Source organism: Triturus cristatus, chromosome 7, assembly GCF_964204655.1.
Source record: "Triturus cristatus chromosome 7, aTriCri1.1, whole genome shotgun sequence".
NCBI classification, from domain to species: domain Eukaryota; kingdom Metazoa; phylum Chordata; class Amphibia; order Caudata; family Salamandridae; genus Triturus; species Triturus cristatus.
Window position 1 is genome coordinate 1,778,340,739 of NC_140590.1, and position 16,868 is coordinate 1,778,357,606.

The 16,868-nt window shown below is 45.5% G+C and overlaps 1 protein-coding gene across 1 annotated transcript in view; it reads right to left on the reverse strand.

Moving 5' to 3' along the window:
* Positions 1–9,553: 9,553 nt before the first annotated feature.
* Positions 9,554–16,868, reverse strand: part of LOC146813088 (DELTA-thalatoxin-Avl1a-like) — a 35,689-nt gene continuing 28,374 nt past the window's right edge. The window contains exon 2 of the mRNA XM_085614702.1: positions 9,554–10,220. Within this exon, the coding sequence (XP_085470828.1) occupies positions 9,806–10,220 (415 nt within the window). The 3' untranslated portion in view covers positions 9,554–9,805. The remainder of the gene's footprint in view (positions 10,221–16,868) is intronic.

Below are 16,868 nucleotides of genomic sequence, written 5' to 3' on the forward strand. Positions count from 1 at the left end.
GATTTATACGGACAGCCAGTATGGGTTTGGTGTCGTTCACGACTTCGGACAGTTATGGTCTCAGAGGGGATTCATGACATCATCTGGGTCACCCATTAGAAATGGAGAATATGTGAGACAACTGTTGGAGGCGTTGCAAGGCCCCGATGAAATTGCAGTAGTAAAGTGTGCTGCGCACACGAGAGGAAATGATTTTGTGTCTCTTGGAAATAGTTATGCTGACGAAGTGGCCCGATTTTGTGCAGAGCAGGGGTGTAATTTTACAGAGCGACACATGAGGGGAAATGAGGAGACCACTGATCTCAGCATGATGTTGGCGATGGCCGATACATGGGAGGAGTTGAAACAGTTGCAAGATGAGGTGTCTGAAGAAGAACGAGATAGTTGGGTACGAGCTGGGTGTGAAAAGGGAGATGTGGATGTTTGGGTTTCAAATGATGGAAGAGCGGTGTTACCGGAATGTTTGTTGAACCCAATGGCGCGATTGATACATGGTGCTGTGCATCTTGGCAGGGACGCGATGGTGCGAGTATTTCGACAGACATGGTATAATACGAAGTTTCGAGCAGCAGCAGAAGCTGTATGCCAGAGATGTGTCACCTGTCAACAAATGAATGTAGGGAAAAGGACAGCTGTGACGATGAGTCATATAGGGAGGTCAGGTGGCCCGTTCAACAGGATGCAACTAGATTTCATTGAGATGCCAAAGTGTAATGGGTTGAGGTACATATTAGTCGTGGTGTGTGTCTTTTCCAGGTGGGTGGAGGCTTACCCGACACGCAGGTGTGACACTTTAACTGTAGCTAAGTTGCTGTTGAGAGAGCTCATCCCGAGGTTCGGGGTCCCGACCTCTTTGGAATCGGACAGAGGAACGCATTTCCACAGTGAATTGATGAAGTTGCTATGCGCTGCCTTGAACATAGATCAAAGGTTGCATTGCAGTTATAGACCAGAGGCTTCTGGGATAGTTGAACAAGTCAATGGGACGTTGAAAGCTCGAATGGCAAAGGTGTGCTCCTCCACTCCCCTGAAGTGGCCAGACGCGCTGCCCCTGGTGCTAATGAGTCTCCGAAGTGTGCCAGATAGGAGGACTGGATTATCGCCCCATGAGATATTGATGGGGAGAGCGATGCGTGTGCCAGCAATACCAGCCTCTGCATTGATAAATATCACTGATGATGTTATTCTGGACTACTGAAAGGCCTGGCTGATGTGGTTCATTCTGTGTCCCAGCAGGTGCAGGCGGTAGCTGTTCCATCTGCAAGTGATCTGTGCCACGACCTGTGCCCAGGTGACTGGGTACTAGTGCGGAAGCACGTGAGGAAGAGTTGCTTGGATGTCCGCTGGAGAGGTCCCTACCAAATCATATTAGTCACGAACACTGCAGTGAAGTGTGGGGGACTACCGAACTGGGTGCATGCCTCCCATACCCGTAGAGTTCCAGCACCCTTGGAAGATACAGCCCCTCTTGTAAGTGAAAACCCAGCTGAGGTGGCAGGGCCATCTGAGAGGGCAAGTCAAGCTGTAAGGGTGGCTGATGCAGCTGGTTGTGCACTGGAACAAGCCGTAAGCGAAGGGGAGAGAAATTCTGAATCAGAATCAGAAGAAGGTGCATTCGGCGGGGAAGAGCCAAATCTTCCTGGAGCAAGAGATAGTGCACAGGGTATCGGAAGGGAGAGCAGAGGTGTCTCAGAAGCAGAAAGAGTTTGGCCCGTAAGACAGAGACGGGAAAACTCCACAGGGACACCGAGAAGAGACCTTGCCCCAGTGTCGGAGGTGCAGGAGTTGGAACAGAGCGAGGAAGAACAAGATCCCGAAGCCCCGAGGAGGTCGAGGAGAGCCAGAGTACCGTGTCACAGGTACGCTTCGCCTGAGTGGACATACGTAGCAACGAATACCAGGACAGATGAGTACAGGGAGGCTGAGATCGATCACGCTTGCCAGTGATCCACCGAATTTGAGGGTAGAGGTGTTGCTGAAGGTTCCAGGATTGGAAATCGAGGGGGTATTGACTCTCTTCATTCCAGACCCTCCACTCCTGAATAACATTCGTCATTTGATTTTGGATACATTGGCTTTCCCGAACTTTGCAGTTGTACCTTCTCCCCAAGAACTGAAGGCACTTAAGCTTGAAATATTGCAAGGGGTCCTGGAGGTGTTGGGACCCGCAGTCATTGTGGATTGAAGTTGACTTTGGTTAGGAGGGAGATAAGGGAGGGGAGCCTTTGCGAATCCCAAAAGGAAGGTAGAGAACGGAACATTTAGATATTAGATTGAATGAGGAGGAGAGTTTCACCCACTGCTATAGAATTAGATTCGGAGGGTGGGGGAAAGATGGCAGAACCTAGGAGTTCACACCGTAGGGCAAAGATAGTGATAGGTACACTTTTAGGAGTAGTCATAGCTGTTATTTTTGCAGTGGTCATCACTTCATATGTAGTGGCTCACAGAGAGGAGGGAAAGATGGTAGGGACACCTACACCTGTTACCATTAGTACAGAGAAGGATATCTCAGGAGATAAAAGAGAGATGATGATAGAAGAAAGTCGTAGGCTACACATGGATTTGTCGAAAGGTGATTTCAAGCTCAATGCATATGCGAAACTGTTGTATGAGTACGTGGATGCGATGGATGCGAAGGATTGCTATGTATGCATGCAGTTACCTGCTTCTGTAGATGAGGGTATTAGATACCATCACCTTCCGTTGACTTATGGGATCTCTTGCAGTCTATTGCTTAGTCTGTTTTATGAAAGGAAGCAGTTTGAGTACTACTTTTCAAATTATGATACAGTACTTCCCGATGTACCAGCGTTCAAGCATTTGAATAGGTATGATTATTATAAGGAACACGAAAGACTTCGGTCTTATTTTATCCCGACTCAAAGTTTGGATACTGCCTATGCACATAGAAATAATTTGACATGTTCGGTGTCAGACACTGAAAAGAAATTCATTGGTCAGGTCGAGGACAGATATAGAAAATTAACCCAAGATAAAGATGGGGGAAAGAAGTCAACTGATTGGACAGAGGAAGAGAGGCTGCATAAGTCAAGGGGAAGTTATGGACCCATAGCTTTGGACCAGGTCCAGAGAGGAAATCTGTGTGTTGCTCGTCCACAGTCGGACAAGGATAATATTTGGGTGGGACATAGTACATGTTCCCACACCTTTACTGTGGAAGATTCAGCTAGGGACTTTTTGCAGGGTCAGATACAGGTAATCCCAACGGTGTATTATGTGTGTGGGAGGAATGCATACGTGAGATTGCCTGAGCAGTGGTACGGGGCTTGTTATTTGGCTGTTATTTTCCCGAAGATATACCACGCCGAGGATTTGACTCTGCTAGAGACAGGACAACACTCCAGAGCACGCAGGGATGCTAGTGCAGGAGCTGTGATTGGTGATATCTTTGGAGCAATCATACCTGGATTGGGTGTGATTTTAAATGACGTGAAAATACGAAAATTAGCAACTGTAGTGGATGAGTTATCAATGAACACCGCAAAGTCATTGTTGCTGGTGGATGGAGAGATGTTATCGATCAGGACAATGGTTTTACAAAACCGTCTTGCTTTGGACGTATTGTTAGCCAAAGAGGGCGGAGTCTGTAAAACATTGAAGGTTCAGGAATGTTGCACATATATTCCAGACCACAGCAAGGAGTTGAGGAAATATATATTCAACATTACCACACTTCATGAAGAAACCGCAATATTAGCAGAAGAGAATGTGTGGGAAAAGATTGGGAAAGGATTTGGGCATGTGGGAAGCTGGTTTGCAGACTTGGGAAAGGGAATTCTTGGCTATGTGCTGAAGCCAATTTTGATTGTGGTGGTTTGTGTGGTTTGTCTGTGGGGACTTGTGAGAGCATACAAGTGGCACCGAGGAAATAGGGCTGAGAGGATTCTCAGGGGACATGAAAGACGAATGGCACACATGCAAGATAATCAGTACCAAGAATTGAAAAGAATGGAAGGTTTCCGACAGAGTGGAATAGTTACCACTTCTATGTAGATGGATTTGTGTGATGACAAGTTGTCATCAAAGGGGGGGACTGATAGAGCGGTGCTGATGCGAAAATTGTAGGGGTGCACCATATCCTTTGTTAGTCAGCACCCATATATATATGAACATGTTACCCAAGTATAATGGAAATGTATTCAATGAATTAGAATAGTAGAAATGTAAACAGGCCTCGAGAGAGGAGAAGGGCCTTTAGTTATTTTTGATATATAGATGTGTATATGTAATGCCTAGTATAAAATGTTGTGCATTAAGTGACGTAAAGCCATGTTAGAGGGATGAAGAACGTAAACCTCTTGAGTATAGAACGAATAATTAGAGCTACTAATGATAGAGTGTTTAGTTTGAGGCCTAACCAAGAGTGTAAAGTGAAGGCCTCGTTTATTTTAGCCATGTTTCATTAAGACGGCAGGATTCTAGCAGAGCTTGAAATACAGAGCATTGTGAAACCTCATGATGTTAGGGTTTTTTTCAGATTCAGCATTTGGCTGCAGGTACAAGGCCATGTAGCTCGTTAGTTAGAAAGAGCCTTTGTTCAAATGGAAAGGAGACAGAAGGAGTAGACAAGAAGGGAGTGGATTTGAATGTAAAGTTGCAACTCCTGGTACAGAGAAGGCCTGGGACCCAAGGTCGAATTCGTGGATGGAAGAAGACAGGACCCAAATGGAAATATACTGAAGAAAGAGGCTGCCTGAAGGGGTGTGCTGAAGGGCGTGTACCGGGTTTTTGGGGTTTTGTATCAGGGACAGAGCCCCGTGGGTGGATCAGACGAGACTTAGGTGAGGGATGGAAAGGAGCAATATAGATCGAGCTCTCATATAGTGAAACTTCTTAGGAAGCTTCACTGCTGACACCTTTGATGCGATCCTCACCTGGAAGGGAATGCTAAGTAGGTATGTCACCTTAGAGTAGAGTAGGGACAGAAATGAATTGATTGATGACTTTAAATTTTGACATCACGATTGCCATAGGGTATTTGATGCTCTTGGAAGCTGTAATCTTGTTCATTTTCAGTCGTCTGCGAATTCTTCGCAGACTAGCATTTGTATTAATCCCCATATATCTTTTGTGTTTGGTATTGAGGTGCCTATATATTCAGATGTTTTTGCTGATAATAAAAGGTCAACCTCCCAGATTATGAGTCTTCTTTCCTGAGATGTCCAATTGCGGTAAATACGACCTGATAATTGTGTTTCTTCCCTCTACGCTATTCTACAAGTAAAAAGATCCTGGCGACCTGTGTAGGTTCTTGTAGTTAGTTTGGCGAGGACAAGAACCGGCGTTCCCACTCGCTTGGGTGGCACATTCCTGTTTCCTTTTATTAATCAATTACCTGCTAGCGCATAGTGCACCCTCTGTGACTTACTTTTTGTACTGCTCCAAAACATGTTTGACATTATGACCGAGATTTGTAAAGTAATTTATGGACTGTCAATCCTATGAATTGCAAAGTTTCTGACTCATAAAATGGATTTACTAACTCATGCCGAAGGCTTTGTCTTTCTTAGACAGTGCCCCCCTCCTTCCCACTCATCTGCAGTTTTCCCAAAACTCAACAAACCACTCTTGTGTTTGTAGCCGGTCAAGCCAGCCTGCCACGCTAGCCAGCCGTTGACCTCAGCAACTCGGCAGAGCAACTCAGCACCGCTTTACTCCTGCTGTCCTGGCTATCTCTCCTACTAATAGCGATCCAGCAGCCAACAAGCCCAGCGCACTGTGGTGACCAATCACAGCAGCCATTAGCCTGTCAGCCTAAAGCCGGTGCTACGGAGAGCTTCCCCAGACAGGAGTTCAGCATAGCCTTTCAGTTGTATAGCTCTTCAATTCCTGGCTGCACAACACCAAGGAAAATGTGCTGCATGGCTAAACACTTATAAGGTCCCGAAGGCGAGACCTATTGGCTATGCCAATGCTTGTTAATATGGCCAGCGACTGGTAAACGGATTGGGAGTCGTGCTCTCTCAATGCTGCAGTTTCTGCTACCTGGCCAGCAGGGGGCTCTCGCTCTCCACCTAAACTAAACAAGATTGCAATCAGGAAGACGGGCCACACATCTGAGGTCTCAAAATGCAGATGGGCCGAAGACTTGGGGCGTGGTTTTGCAGGTAAAGAGGGGTCGGAAGCTTGGGCCCTTATTGGAGAGCCATCAATGCGCTACAGACATGCATTCATTCATTTTCGCTTTCTACTCAGATTATATCAGACACCTGCTAAGCTAAATCCAGTCAGCGAATCAAACATCGGGGCCTGTCCAGATGCTTTCTTGATAATAATGTAGTAGGGAAAGGTGTGTACCTGCACTGTAGACTGTCCTTACCTGAGTGTAATTGAATACAGTATGCCTTGGTAAATATGTTTGGAAATTCTATCATACATGGTTTTGAAAACATCGATTGATTTTTCGGTTTTCTTCTGAAAATGATAAATAACGTAAATAGCAAAGCCCCCCATGAAGGTGTCACAGGCAGTGGTGATTCCTCTGCTAAGGCGAAGGAGCATTGCCCCACAGGAAAAATAAAATGATCTAAACGCCATATTATTATCATTTTAGTTTTCAGAAGGCTCTGAAGGTGCGGGACGGGGCTACCCACAGAGCAGGGTCGAGGAGTGGTGAGCCCTTTGTAAGTGCGTATGATGGATTGGCCAGCCGTCTTGGGCTGGCCAAACAGTCATGCGCACTTAGCATGTTCTCCACCTGGCTATATTGCACAGCCTGGGTGGAGAAGAACATGCACAGGCTCCCCCTGCCTGTCTGGGCGCCGAACCACGGCGCTCAGACCAATCACGACGCTGCTGTCATGCTGGTGACAGATGCGTCATGATTGGCTAGGGGAGTCCGCTTCCTGGTTCAAACAAAGAGGTCGAGGAGAAGCAACGGCCAGCAGGCAAGTGTATTTTTCTTTTTTTTTTTACCCCCCCACCTCGCCTCTCCCTATTTCCCCAACATTACTGCCCCGCAGCAGCCGCTGCAGGTCACAGGGGACGTTATGCTGGTGCAATCCTGGTCACCTTAGTGGGCCTTAAAAAGAACAACATTCCTGCATTGCACCGTCATTGCAGTGGGCCACTTGTCATTCAACAAGCATTGGCAAAGCTAACAGATTTGGCATTGCCTTGAAATGTTTTAGCTTTGTCAATGCTTGTTTTTTTGTATTTTCTCCCCCCAAATCTTTGATTTTGGTTTGCTTCAGCACACTCTACAGTATAAAACATATAGCTAAAAATAAAAATATATTTTTTGGTCTTAAAAAGTACACTTTGCCATAACAGTCCCTGACACTATAGGGAATTTCTTTGAGGGTGGATGTACTCCTTGTGAAAGAGGAGCATACTGTGCCTTGCCGTAAAGTTATTCAGTGGCTCATGTGGGATGATGAACTGCTGCATGCTTTATGCTGCTGTGTATGGGTGAAAAATGAGAATGGAACAACAACAGACCAATGGATAAATGGGGCGGACTTAAAGCTACTGTAAGTACAAAAGTACATTTTCTATGTACGTTTAGTGAAATCAAAAGGTCTTGGCTAATGCAAACTTGAAAAACACAAAAGTGTTGCAACCCCTTCCTCAGTAAAGTGCATGGAAGCATCGCAGAGCGCTGTGACAGGTAAAGAGGGGGGAGTACCAGTTGAGCGATGCAGGGAATGGGTAGCAAGGTGCCGGTGGAAGGATACATAAACAAGTGCAATTGTTGAATCCCTCTTCCATTTGCATGTTTGCAGTCTGCTTGTTTAAGGCATCAGGCATAGTCAGGCCAGGCTATTACAACATTGTTAACTCCACACAACCAGCAGTCTGAGTGATTACTCTACTATAGGGAAAACCATAAACCCTATTATCCGAATGAATACCTAACAGAAGGAACTTAGGGCTACATGTACAAAACTTTTGGCTGGTCGCAAAAGGGGGGATTCGCAGAATCAGCCCGTTTGCAAATGTAACATTTTTTGGAAGATGTAGAAAGCCCTTTTTGCTATTAAGTAACCTATTACCGAATAACAAATCAAGGAGCATGTCAGCAACAACCGGCAATAATTATCGCTAAGCGCACTTAGCGCTATGATAATTATCGCCGGCTATCGCCGAATTTTATCGCTGAGATAGCGTGCTATTAGCAACGCTTATCTCAAAAGCGATAAAAATCCAGGCGCAATACAGCGATAATCGCACAACGTTTGGCGATAGCTTGCTGATAGGGCAGGGCAGACTCAGCCATGATATCCACCTTCCATTGGATATCTTGGCTAAGACAAACTAAAAGCAGGCGTAAGGAAAGTAGCGATAACCAAGGTTAGCGCTCCTTTTCTTATCGCTATGCTTGTTAGCGTGCCCATTGATAATTGGAGAAATGTCGGTTAGCGACATTTCTCCAGTGATTTTGAGCTGGAACTCCCACTTTGCATCTCATTAGAGATGCAAAGGTGGGCGTTACAGGAAATGGTGCTAAGGCAAGGATCCACGCGATAGCGTGACCTTGCTGATATAGCAATAAAATGATCGCCGCTTTTCGGCCGAAAACAGCCGCAAAAGTGGCGATAATTTATTATCGCCGCCTTGTTAATATGCCCCTAGGTTGCAATTCGGTATTAGGAACGGGCATGTTTAGGGCATCCCTTCCTAATGCCGAATCACAGTGGTATGTGTGAATATTTTGTGACTGAACTGCGGTTGCTAAATATCCACAACATACCACCAATTTAAAATTGATGGTTATCCACTCGCACATTAAAAAAAATCATTGCTTTAGATAAAAGTAATCACAGACATCAATCAATAAATCAATCAGGGGAATTGTAAGCTCGCTACTCACCCGTGAGGGTCTCAAGGCGCTGGGGGGGGTTGGTAGGCAGCGCCGTTCAGTCGAAGAGCCAGGTCTTGAGCGTCTTCCTGAAGAGGTTCAGGGAGGGGGTGCGTCTGATGTCGATCGGGAGCTCGTTCCAGGACTTGTCCGCGATGTAGGAGAAGGACATGGTGGTCTGCTGACCCCAGCAGGCCACCATTCCTGTGATTTTAGCGATTCCCAATGGTTTACAAACCGAGACCTACCTCATTAATATTCCTGTGGTAGGTCTGGTTGTGACCCCCTGGAAATGGCAAATGAAACTCAAAAGAGTTTCATACATTTGAAATAGTGATCTCCTAATTGTGATTTGCATGACATTTAAATTAAGAACCCGCTATTTCAAAGTGTTGTACGTGTGGCCCTTTGGCCCTTGAAGTCTGAATCAGTGTTGTTCCCTTTGTTCCTCGACCTGCTTTCTTTCACTTCAGTTCACTCACGTCGACAGCAGTGTACCGACAAGCGCCTGTAACTCAACATATTCCCGTTTTACATTAGCCTCTGTGGGGACATTTGAGAAATATTAGCTGCCCACGTCATCTCAGATTCTCCCCTTTTCCCCCTCCCTCCCACCATTCCCCACTCCCAGCAGCCAATCTCAGGAACAAAATGGCGGCGCTCGAGAGCCTAGATGATCATTCTCTTCACCTCACAGAGAGACGGAAACAGAGACACCTAGAATGGAACTTTGGAGACCAAGTGGACTTCTATCCATTTTATTTGACAATTCACAGACAATCAATCAATCAATCTATCAGTCAATTTCTAAAATGCCGCTAATCACCCAGGAGGGGATCCAAGCACTTACGGGTCTGCGGAACTCAGTGCAATCACTCAGTACAAGCATGCTGAATCTACAGATATGACCATAGGACATAATTTGTAAAAGGTGGGCGGCTCCCTTTCTAGGAGACCACCATCTTCCTCCTCCTCTTGGACTCACTCGTCTTCAATCTTTAATTTGAGGATGGCCCTGCAGTCATTTGACATGGTGGCCATTGCACAGTACCCTTCAACATGCAGCTCAATGCTTTGAGTAGATTTGGACAGTTGGGATTTTGCAAAAACCTTGCTGGGGCTCATTTTGTAATACATCTCTTTGTAGAGCTCCTCCAGGCTAGGATATTGTGTGCTGTCCTGTGAGAAGTGCAGCGCGTAACATATGTCATAAAGGTTGTAATCAAATGGGTTGGAGAACATCAGGCAGAGGGTTGAGTTCCCACAGTCGTAGGTCAGAAGACCGACGCTTCCGGTTGGAGCCAGATGCTTTTTAACGAAGACGCAGTTTCGCGTTTCTCCCGGAAGTATGGTCGGCGCTGGAGGAATAGAGTTGTAACCACTCTCACAGAAAGTCCTGTTGGCAGAAATTAAAATCAAAACACATTACTTGTGATGAACTTTCATGTATAATGTCATTATAAGCAAGTGCAACACAGCAGTTAGGAACCAAGAACACAGGCATGGAAAACATTGTGAAAAATTGAGGGGTTGAGGGTTAAACACCACAAAATGTTTTTTTCTTAATTTACTTTCCAGTGCAAAACTTGTTTTGTGCTGGAAAGTGCTCTAAAAGTGACACACAGCTGAGGAAAGCACTGCTTTGCATTACTTAGAGCCAAGTATGCCCCCCCTCTTCAAAGTTATAAAAGATGCGCTGATTACAAGCGCTTTAGATAACTTTTGAATCCTCCTGAGGCACAGCCGGGAGTAGCAAGGAAAACTGAGCATAACTTTGTTTTAAAATTGTAAAATTTCACTTTGCTTTTAAAATCACTCACCTTCCCTGTCACATCACTGCAGTGTGCAGGCACCCTTTCATGCTGAAAAACGAGCACTGGTAAGGGCAAAATCGCCGTTTTCCCGCCAATTTCACTCCCCTCTCCCTGACTGGGACACGCCCACCTTGAGGCTACGCCCCCCCTCTTCAAAGTTATAAAAGATACGCTGATTACAAGCGCTTTAGATAACTTTTGAATCCTCCTGTGGCACAGCCGGGAGTAGCAAGGAAAACTGAGCATAACTTTGTTTTAAAATTGTAAAATTTCACTTTGCTTTTAAAATCACTCACCTTCCCTGTCACATCACTGCAGTGTGCAGGCACCCTTTCCTGCTGAAAAACGAGCACTGGTAAGGGCAAAATCGCTGTTTTCCCGCCAATTTCACTCCCCTCTCCCTGACTGGGACACGCCCACCTTGAGGCTACGCCCCTCGTATTGCTCCCTCCCTATAAATATGTGCATGTTCCGGAAGCGCAGCGGGCGCGACGAATGCGCGCCGAAGGCGCGCATAAGGCAAGCTCGTCTGTGCTCGTCCGTGCCGAGACCGGGCCAGGGGCCAGAACCTTTGATCAATCCCCGCGACAGGCTCCCCACATCTACCCCAAATCTACATTGATGGCACTGCGCACGCCTAACACCTACTGCGCTCAATATAATCCATACCTATGGTCAGATACCACAAAATTTATATGTTCCCACTGTAACGTGAAGCTACAGATAATGAAGGAAAAAATCAAAACGCATGCTGTCACTGCATCTATGTCTTCCAACATCACCGCTGCACTAATCAATGTACGATCTCTTGTCAAGCACCGACAAGAAATACACAATCTTATTATCAACAACAACCTTGATTGTCTCTTTCTCACGGAAACATGGACGGATGGAGCATCCGATCCTGACATGGCAGTTGCGACCCCCCCAGCCTATAAAGCCTATCGCCTAGATAGAGTGGGGCAGCGCGGAGGAGGACTAGCCATCATCGCCCGCGACCACATAACGGTCAGAATATCTCACATTCACTCCACCTCCTGCGAAGCCCTTCTTTTCGATCTTAAACTCACCCCATCCTTTTATTTTAAAGGCATCCTACTATATCGACTACCAGGCTCTCGCACCAACTTTCTAGCAAATCTGGGTGCAATACTAGAAGCTCCAGCGCTGGAAGACTCATTTACATTATTGGGCGACTTGAACTTCCATCTTGAGAATGCATTTGACAAAGATACCCAGTCCTTGATATCAGACATGCACACTATGAGTCTTCGGCAACTGGTAACCACCCCCACCCATATAGCCGGTCACATGTTAGACAGCATTTTTACTAATATGCAAGGCGTTAAAATAATAGATACCTTACCAATGCCATGGACCGACCACTTCGCCATTTTTATAAAAATATCAGTCACATTAAATAGACCCAGACCCCACTCTGTACCGAAACCACAAACCATCAAAGTTTGGAAGGACATCGATTACGCTGAGCTAACGAGCCTACTTGAAAAAACTCGTCCTGACTCAACATTTGATCCAAACTTGGCCACACGACAATTTCAGGAGTGGATAGGTACCGCCACCCACTCCTTAGCCCCAACTAAAAAACTCTCTAGAAATAGAGCAACGCCATCAGCCCCATGGTTTACAGAGGAGCTCCGTATTAAGAGGCAATTCTGTAGAAACAGGGAGAGACATTGGCGCAGATCCTACAGCGCTGCAAGCAAGACCAGCTATAAGGAAGCACTCGGACAATACAAAGCCCTTATTGTCGAGACAAAAAAATCCTATTTCACTGAACAAATCAATTCTGCTAAAAACTCAAGTAAAAAACTTTTTGAGATAACTAAGGTCTTAGCGGGAAACGCACCGGACCTGAATCCTCCACAATCCCAAGTCTTTTGTGATTCTCTGGCTGATTTCTTTTTCACAAAGGTGAATGATATATATCAAGCATTCTCCACAAAAACAGTAATTAGCCCCCCCATATCTAACAACGGGACCAACAATATCGAATTTTCTCAGTCCTTAGACCTTGGAGAAACACAAATCAAGGAAATAACGGCCACTATCAACTCAGGCTCAGCATTAGATCCTTGTCCTCTAAAAGTCATTCGTCTGATTATGGACTATCTCTCCCCTGACATTGTATCAATCTGCAACACAATGTTCAGAACTGGAATATACCCAGACTCCCTTAAAAATACCTTGGTCAAACCCCTACTTAAGAAAGTTAATCTGGACAAGGACCAACCAAAAAACTACCGCCCCATAGCCAGTCTCCCCTTTTTAGCAAAGGCAGTGGAAAAGGCTATGAACTCACAACTCTCAGAGTTCATAGAAAAACATCAACTACTGGACAACACCCAATTTGGTTTCCGCAAGTTCCACGGAACCGAAACTGCCTTAATAAAAGCTACAGAGGATATAAGAGTGATCCGGGACCAGGGAGGTACAGCAATACTCGTACTGCTCGATCTGTCGGCAGCCTTCGACACGGTCGACCACAAGATCTTGGTCGACCGTGCCGAAAACCTGGGCATCCGCCACATGGCTAGAAATCTGCTCTCCTCCTTCTTGGCCGGTAGATCACAGGTGGTCACACTGGGGCCCTTTCAATCGCACAAACTGTCACTACCGTGTGGGGTTCCCCAAGGCTCATCCCTTAGTCCGACACTATTCAATATCTACGTGTCGGACCTGGCCTCGGTCATCAAGGCCTATGGGATGAGCCTCACCTCGTACGCGGATGACACCCAGCTTGTGTTGGCCATTAACGGGAATGGAGACAAGGTAGCTGAAAACTTCCAAGAGGGCATGCGGGCGATCGGTGAGTGGATGGCCTCTAACTGTCTAAAGTTAAATGCCGAAAAAACGGAGGTCGTCATATTTGGACATCTCTCCCCAGGATGGTCAAACATCTGGTGGCCCCCTATGCACGGATCACTACCTACACCAGCCATCACCGTCAGAAATCTGGGGGTGATTTTTGACGATAAACTAAATTTTATGGCCCACTCAAATAAAATAGCAGCAACAGCCCATCACAAACTCAGGCTGATCAAGAAAATCATGCCGTTTTTACCAACCTCAGCAGGTAAGACGCTGGTAAGCGCCCTCGTGCTGTCATCTCTTGACTATTGTAACGGCTTATTCATCAACGCCCAAGCAAGAGTGACCAATAAAATGCAGGCTATCCAGAATGCTGCAGCCCGCCTCCTGTCTGGAATCCCCAAGTTCTCACCAATCTCTGAGACTATAAGGGACCTGCATTGGCTCAAGATTCAAAATAGGATCAAGTTTAAAGCGCTGTGCATACTCTATAAAGCATTGCACAATTGTGGTCCACATTTCCTGAAATCCCATCTCGGATACCAGTCCTCCATAAGATCGCTCCGATCTAACAACCTTAAAATTCTTCAAATACCACAAACAAAAACAGTTAACTGGGGCGATAGACGCTTCCTTGTGGCAGCTCCCAGGTTATGGAACTCCCTGCCAGCATCTATCAAAAACAGCCCATCCTTGATGCATTTCCGTAGAAAGACAAAGACCTGGCTGTTTGACCAAGAATAGTTATCGGCTTAACCTCGGGAATACATTCAAAGTTTCTAGCGCCGAGACGCCTACGGGCAATTGTACGCGCTGTATAAATCTCAAAAATAAATAAATAAGGGGACACTATACAGGTGGTACATGGGCGCTCCCATGCAACTGCCCCTGCCTTTTAATGCAAAACCCTATCTACAAACAATAGTAGACAGGGTTTAGCCCCAAAAGTTAATGCCATTTGAAAAGAGGCATTAAAATTAGATTTTTTTTTATTTCTCCTTTCTTTTCCAACTTTGCATGCATGATGCACTGTGCAGCACGCAATCAAAGGAGGACATTTTTTAAACTGTATCTAAGCATTGTATTATGTACTGGAAGAGAACCCTTCCAGCACAAAACCTATTGTAGACTCACATGCACATCCTAATACTATAGCTCTAAGACATGAGCCTGGAGCACGGCAGCTAAAATCTGCGCTGCCGCTAGGGAGAGGGGAGGAGAGAGCCATATCTCTGTAGATATGCCGCGCTCCTGCTCCCTCACTGTCATGCAACGCAGCGCAGCATTTTGGGTCGCTGCGCTGCAATTGCTGATTGTTTAGAAATCTTGGCCTGAGTCTGTGAAGTCACGATATATAGGTGACTTCACAGGTAATCATCGAACCTTAGCCATCACAGTGTAGCAGTCTGTAAAGTAGCACATCAGAGTGGCAAAGAAGCAGAATCTGTTCCATGCGCCACGCCAACAGAGAGTGACCACGGAGAAACCGGTGGTCACGAGAAAAAACATGGAGAACATTATGAAAGGGAGCCAGAACGTCATGGAGAGTATTGGGCCCTAAATGGGTGGGGGATGCCCGAAAAAACTGAAATCAGTTGGGTGGCCCTGGTAATCAGATATTCCTCATTAAAAACAAGCATCTTTGGCAGTGCACTTTCCAGTGTTCTTCCACACCTGGTAGGCTTCTTTCTCTCGAAATATGCCTTTAGAAATACCCATTTGCATTAAGCTTTCACTCATAATTCATAGGGTTTTTCAATCTTTAAGACAATCTTTCAGACAGTTCAAAGTCAGCCATGTATTTTGAGCCTTTGCATCAATTTTATGTGAAAGTCTGTACTGAGTCTTAGCCTGTGATCACCAATGAATAACACAACTGGGGCTGTATAATGGAAAGTGCCCCGGGTGCGCAACGGACACGTGCACCCACTTTGCGCCCCGTGGCACTTTGTTATTACAGAAAGGGCGGCAGATGCTTTCTGTAATACAGATAGCACTGGTGCACATATAACATCAACACTATCACCAGAGGGTGTGCCCTCATTTTCTTGTGAGTGTGGCCCCGTGCAATAAGGCAATTCCTTTGCCGCTGCACCCCCATGGTATTATAGACGTGGGCACAGAGGCAAACAAGTTGTCAGGAGGTGCAGTGAGAGTGCGCCATCTCTGGAGGGGGAAAAGAGAGAACACCCCCTTGTGATAGCGCTGGGGCTAGATGTAGCCCAGCGCTATATGTATTACAGAAAGGGACACACAAGCGTCTGCGTCCCTTTCTGTAATACCAAAGTGCCCCAGGTGTGTGCAAAGAGGGCACACACTCCCGTTGCGCCCCCTGGGCATTTTCCATAATACAGACCCCGGTTTTGGGACCCATGCAGGGATTTGGGCCGAGATGTACAAAGCATTTTTACTGTCGCAGTGGACCTGATTTGCAGAATTGTGTCGCAGTTTGATAACTTGTCAGAGAATTGTAGTTTAGGCTTGCAAACGCAAACAGAATCTTTATTTGGAAGGGGCATGTTCAAGGCGTCCGTTCCAAATATGGATTCTGAATGGTTTGTGGCAATGTTTTGCAACTGAAATGCGGTCGTAACCGCTGTGCACTTTACCACTGACCACTGCCTACTCTTAAAAATGAAACTAAAACGTTTAATTTTTATTTTTAATTGCATCCCATTTTTCTTCAAGGAAAATGGGCTGTGTTTGAAAAAAAATGATTGCTTTAATAAAGAGCAATTGCAAACAGGGTGGACAGGTGAACACAGCAGGCCACTGATGGAGCAGAGTTTTCTGTCGAAAATTTATTTAGAAATAAGTTTAGTTTTGTTTACATGTTGTGATTAAAATTACTTGAAATAAAACGCTAACTATTAATTTTGTCGTTTGTCTAGAACTAATCAACATGACTAATGAGTGAGAGAAATTACACGTGGGATGCTTGTATGTTGCTAATTAATTACGTGAACTAATTTAATGTGCTATTAATTAAATACGTGTGACAAAAGTGTCTTTTGTAGTGTGTTTGCGCTTTTAAAATAACGTGCATTAATGCTTCTTTGTGTTGCAAGTGGCTAGATAATTACATACACATAGGGGTATTAGTGGGACTTAACACTGTTTAATCATTATGATGTGGTAACGTTGTTTTGCTTTCTTTTAATTAAGATGGTCCGTTTTGGCCTAATCCAAGATGGCCGATATTTGAAGCCTGCTTTTGCGTTGATGTAATTTATGTGAAAAGGCCTCTTTCGGAAGCTGGTTGAGAGTCACCAGATCGTGGTCTGTGGCTGAGAAGAATTTTCCATGATGTCATTTGCTCGGAGTGTTCAGCAGGAACAACCTTGAGAAAGATACAGCTGCAATGAACATTTGATATAACTGCGGTGGCTTCAGAATGA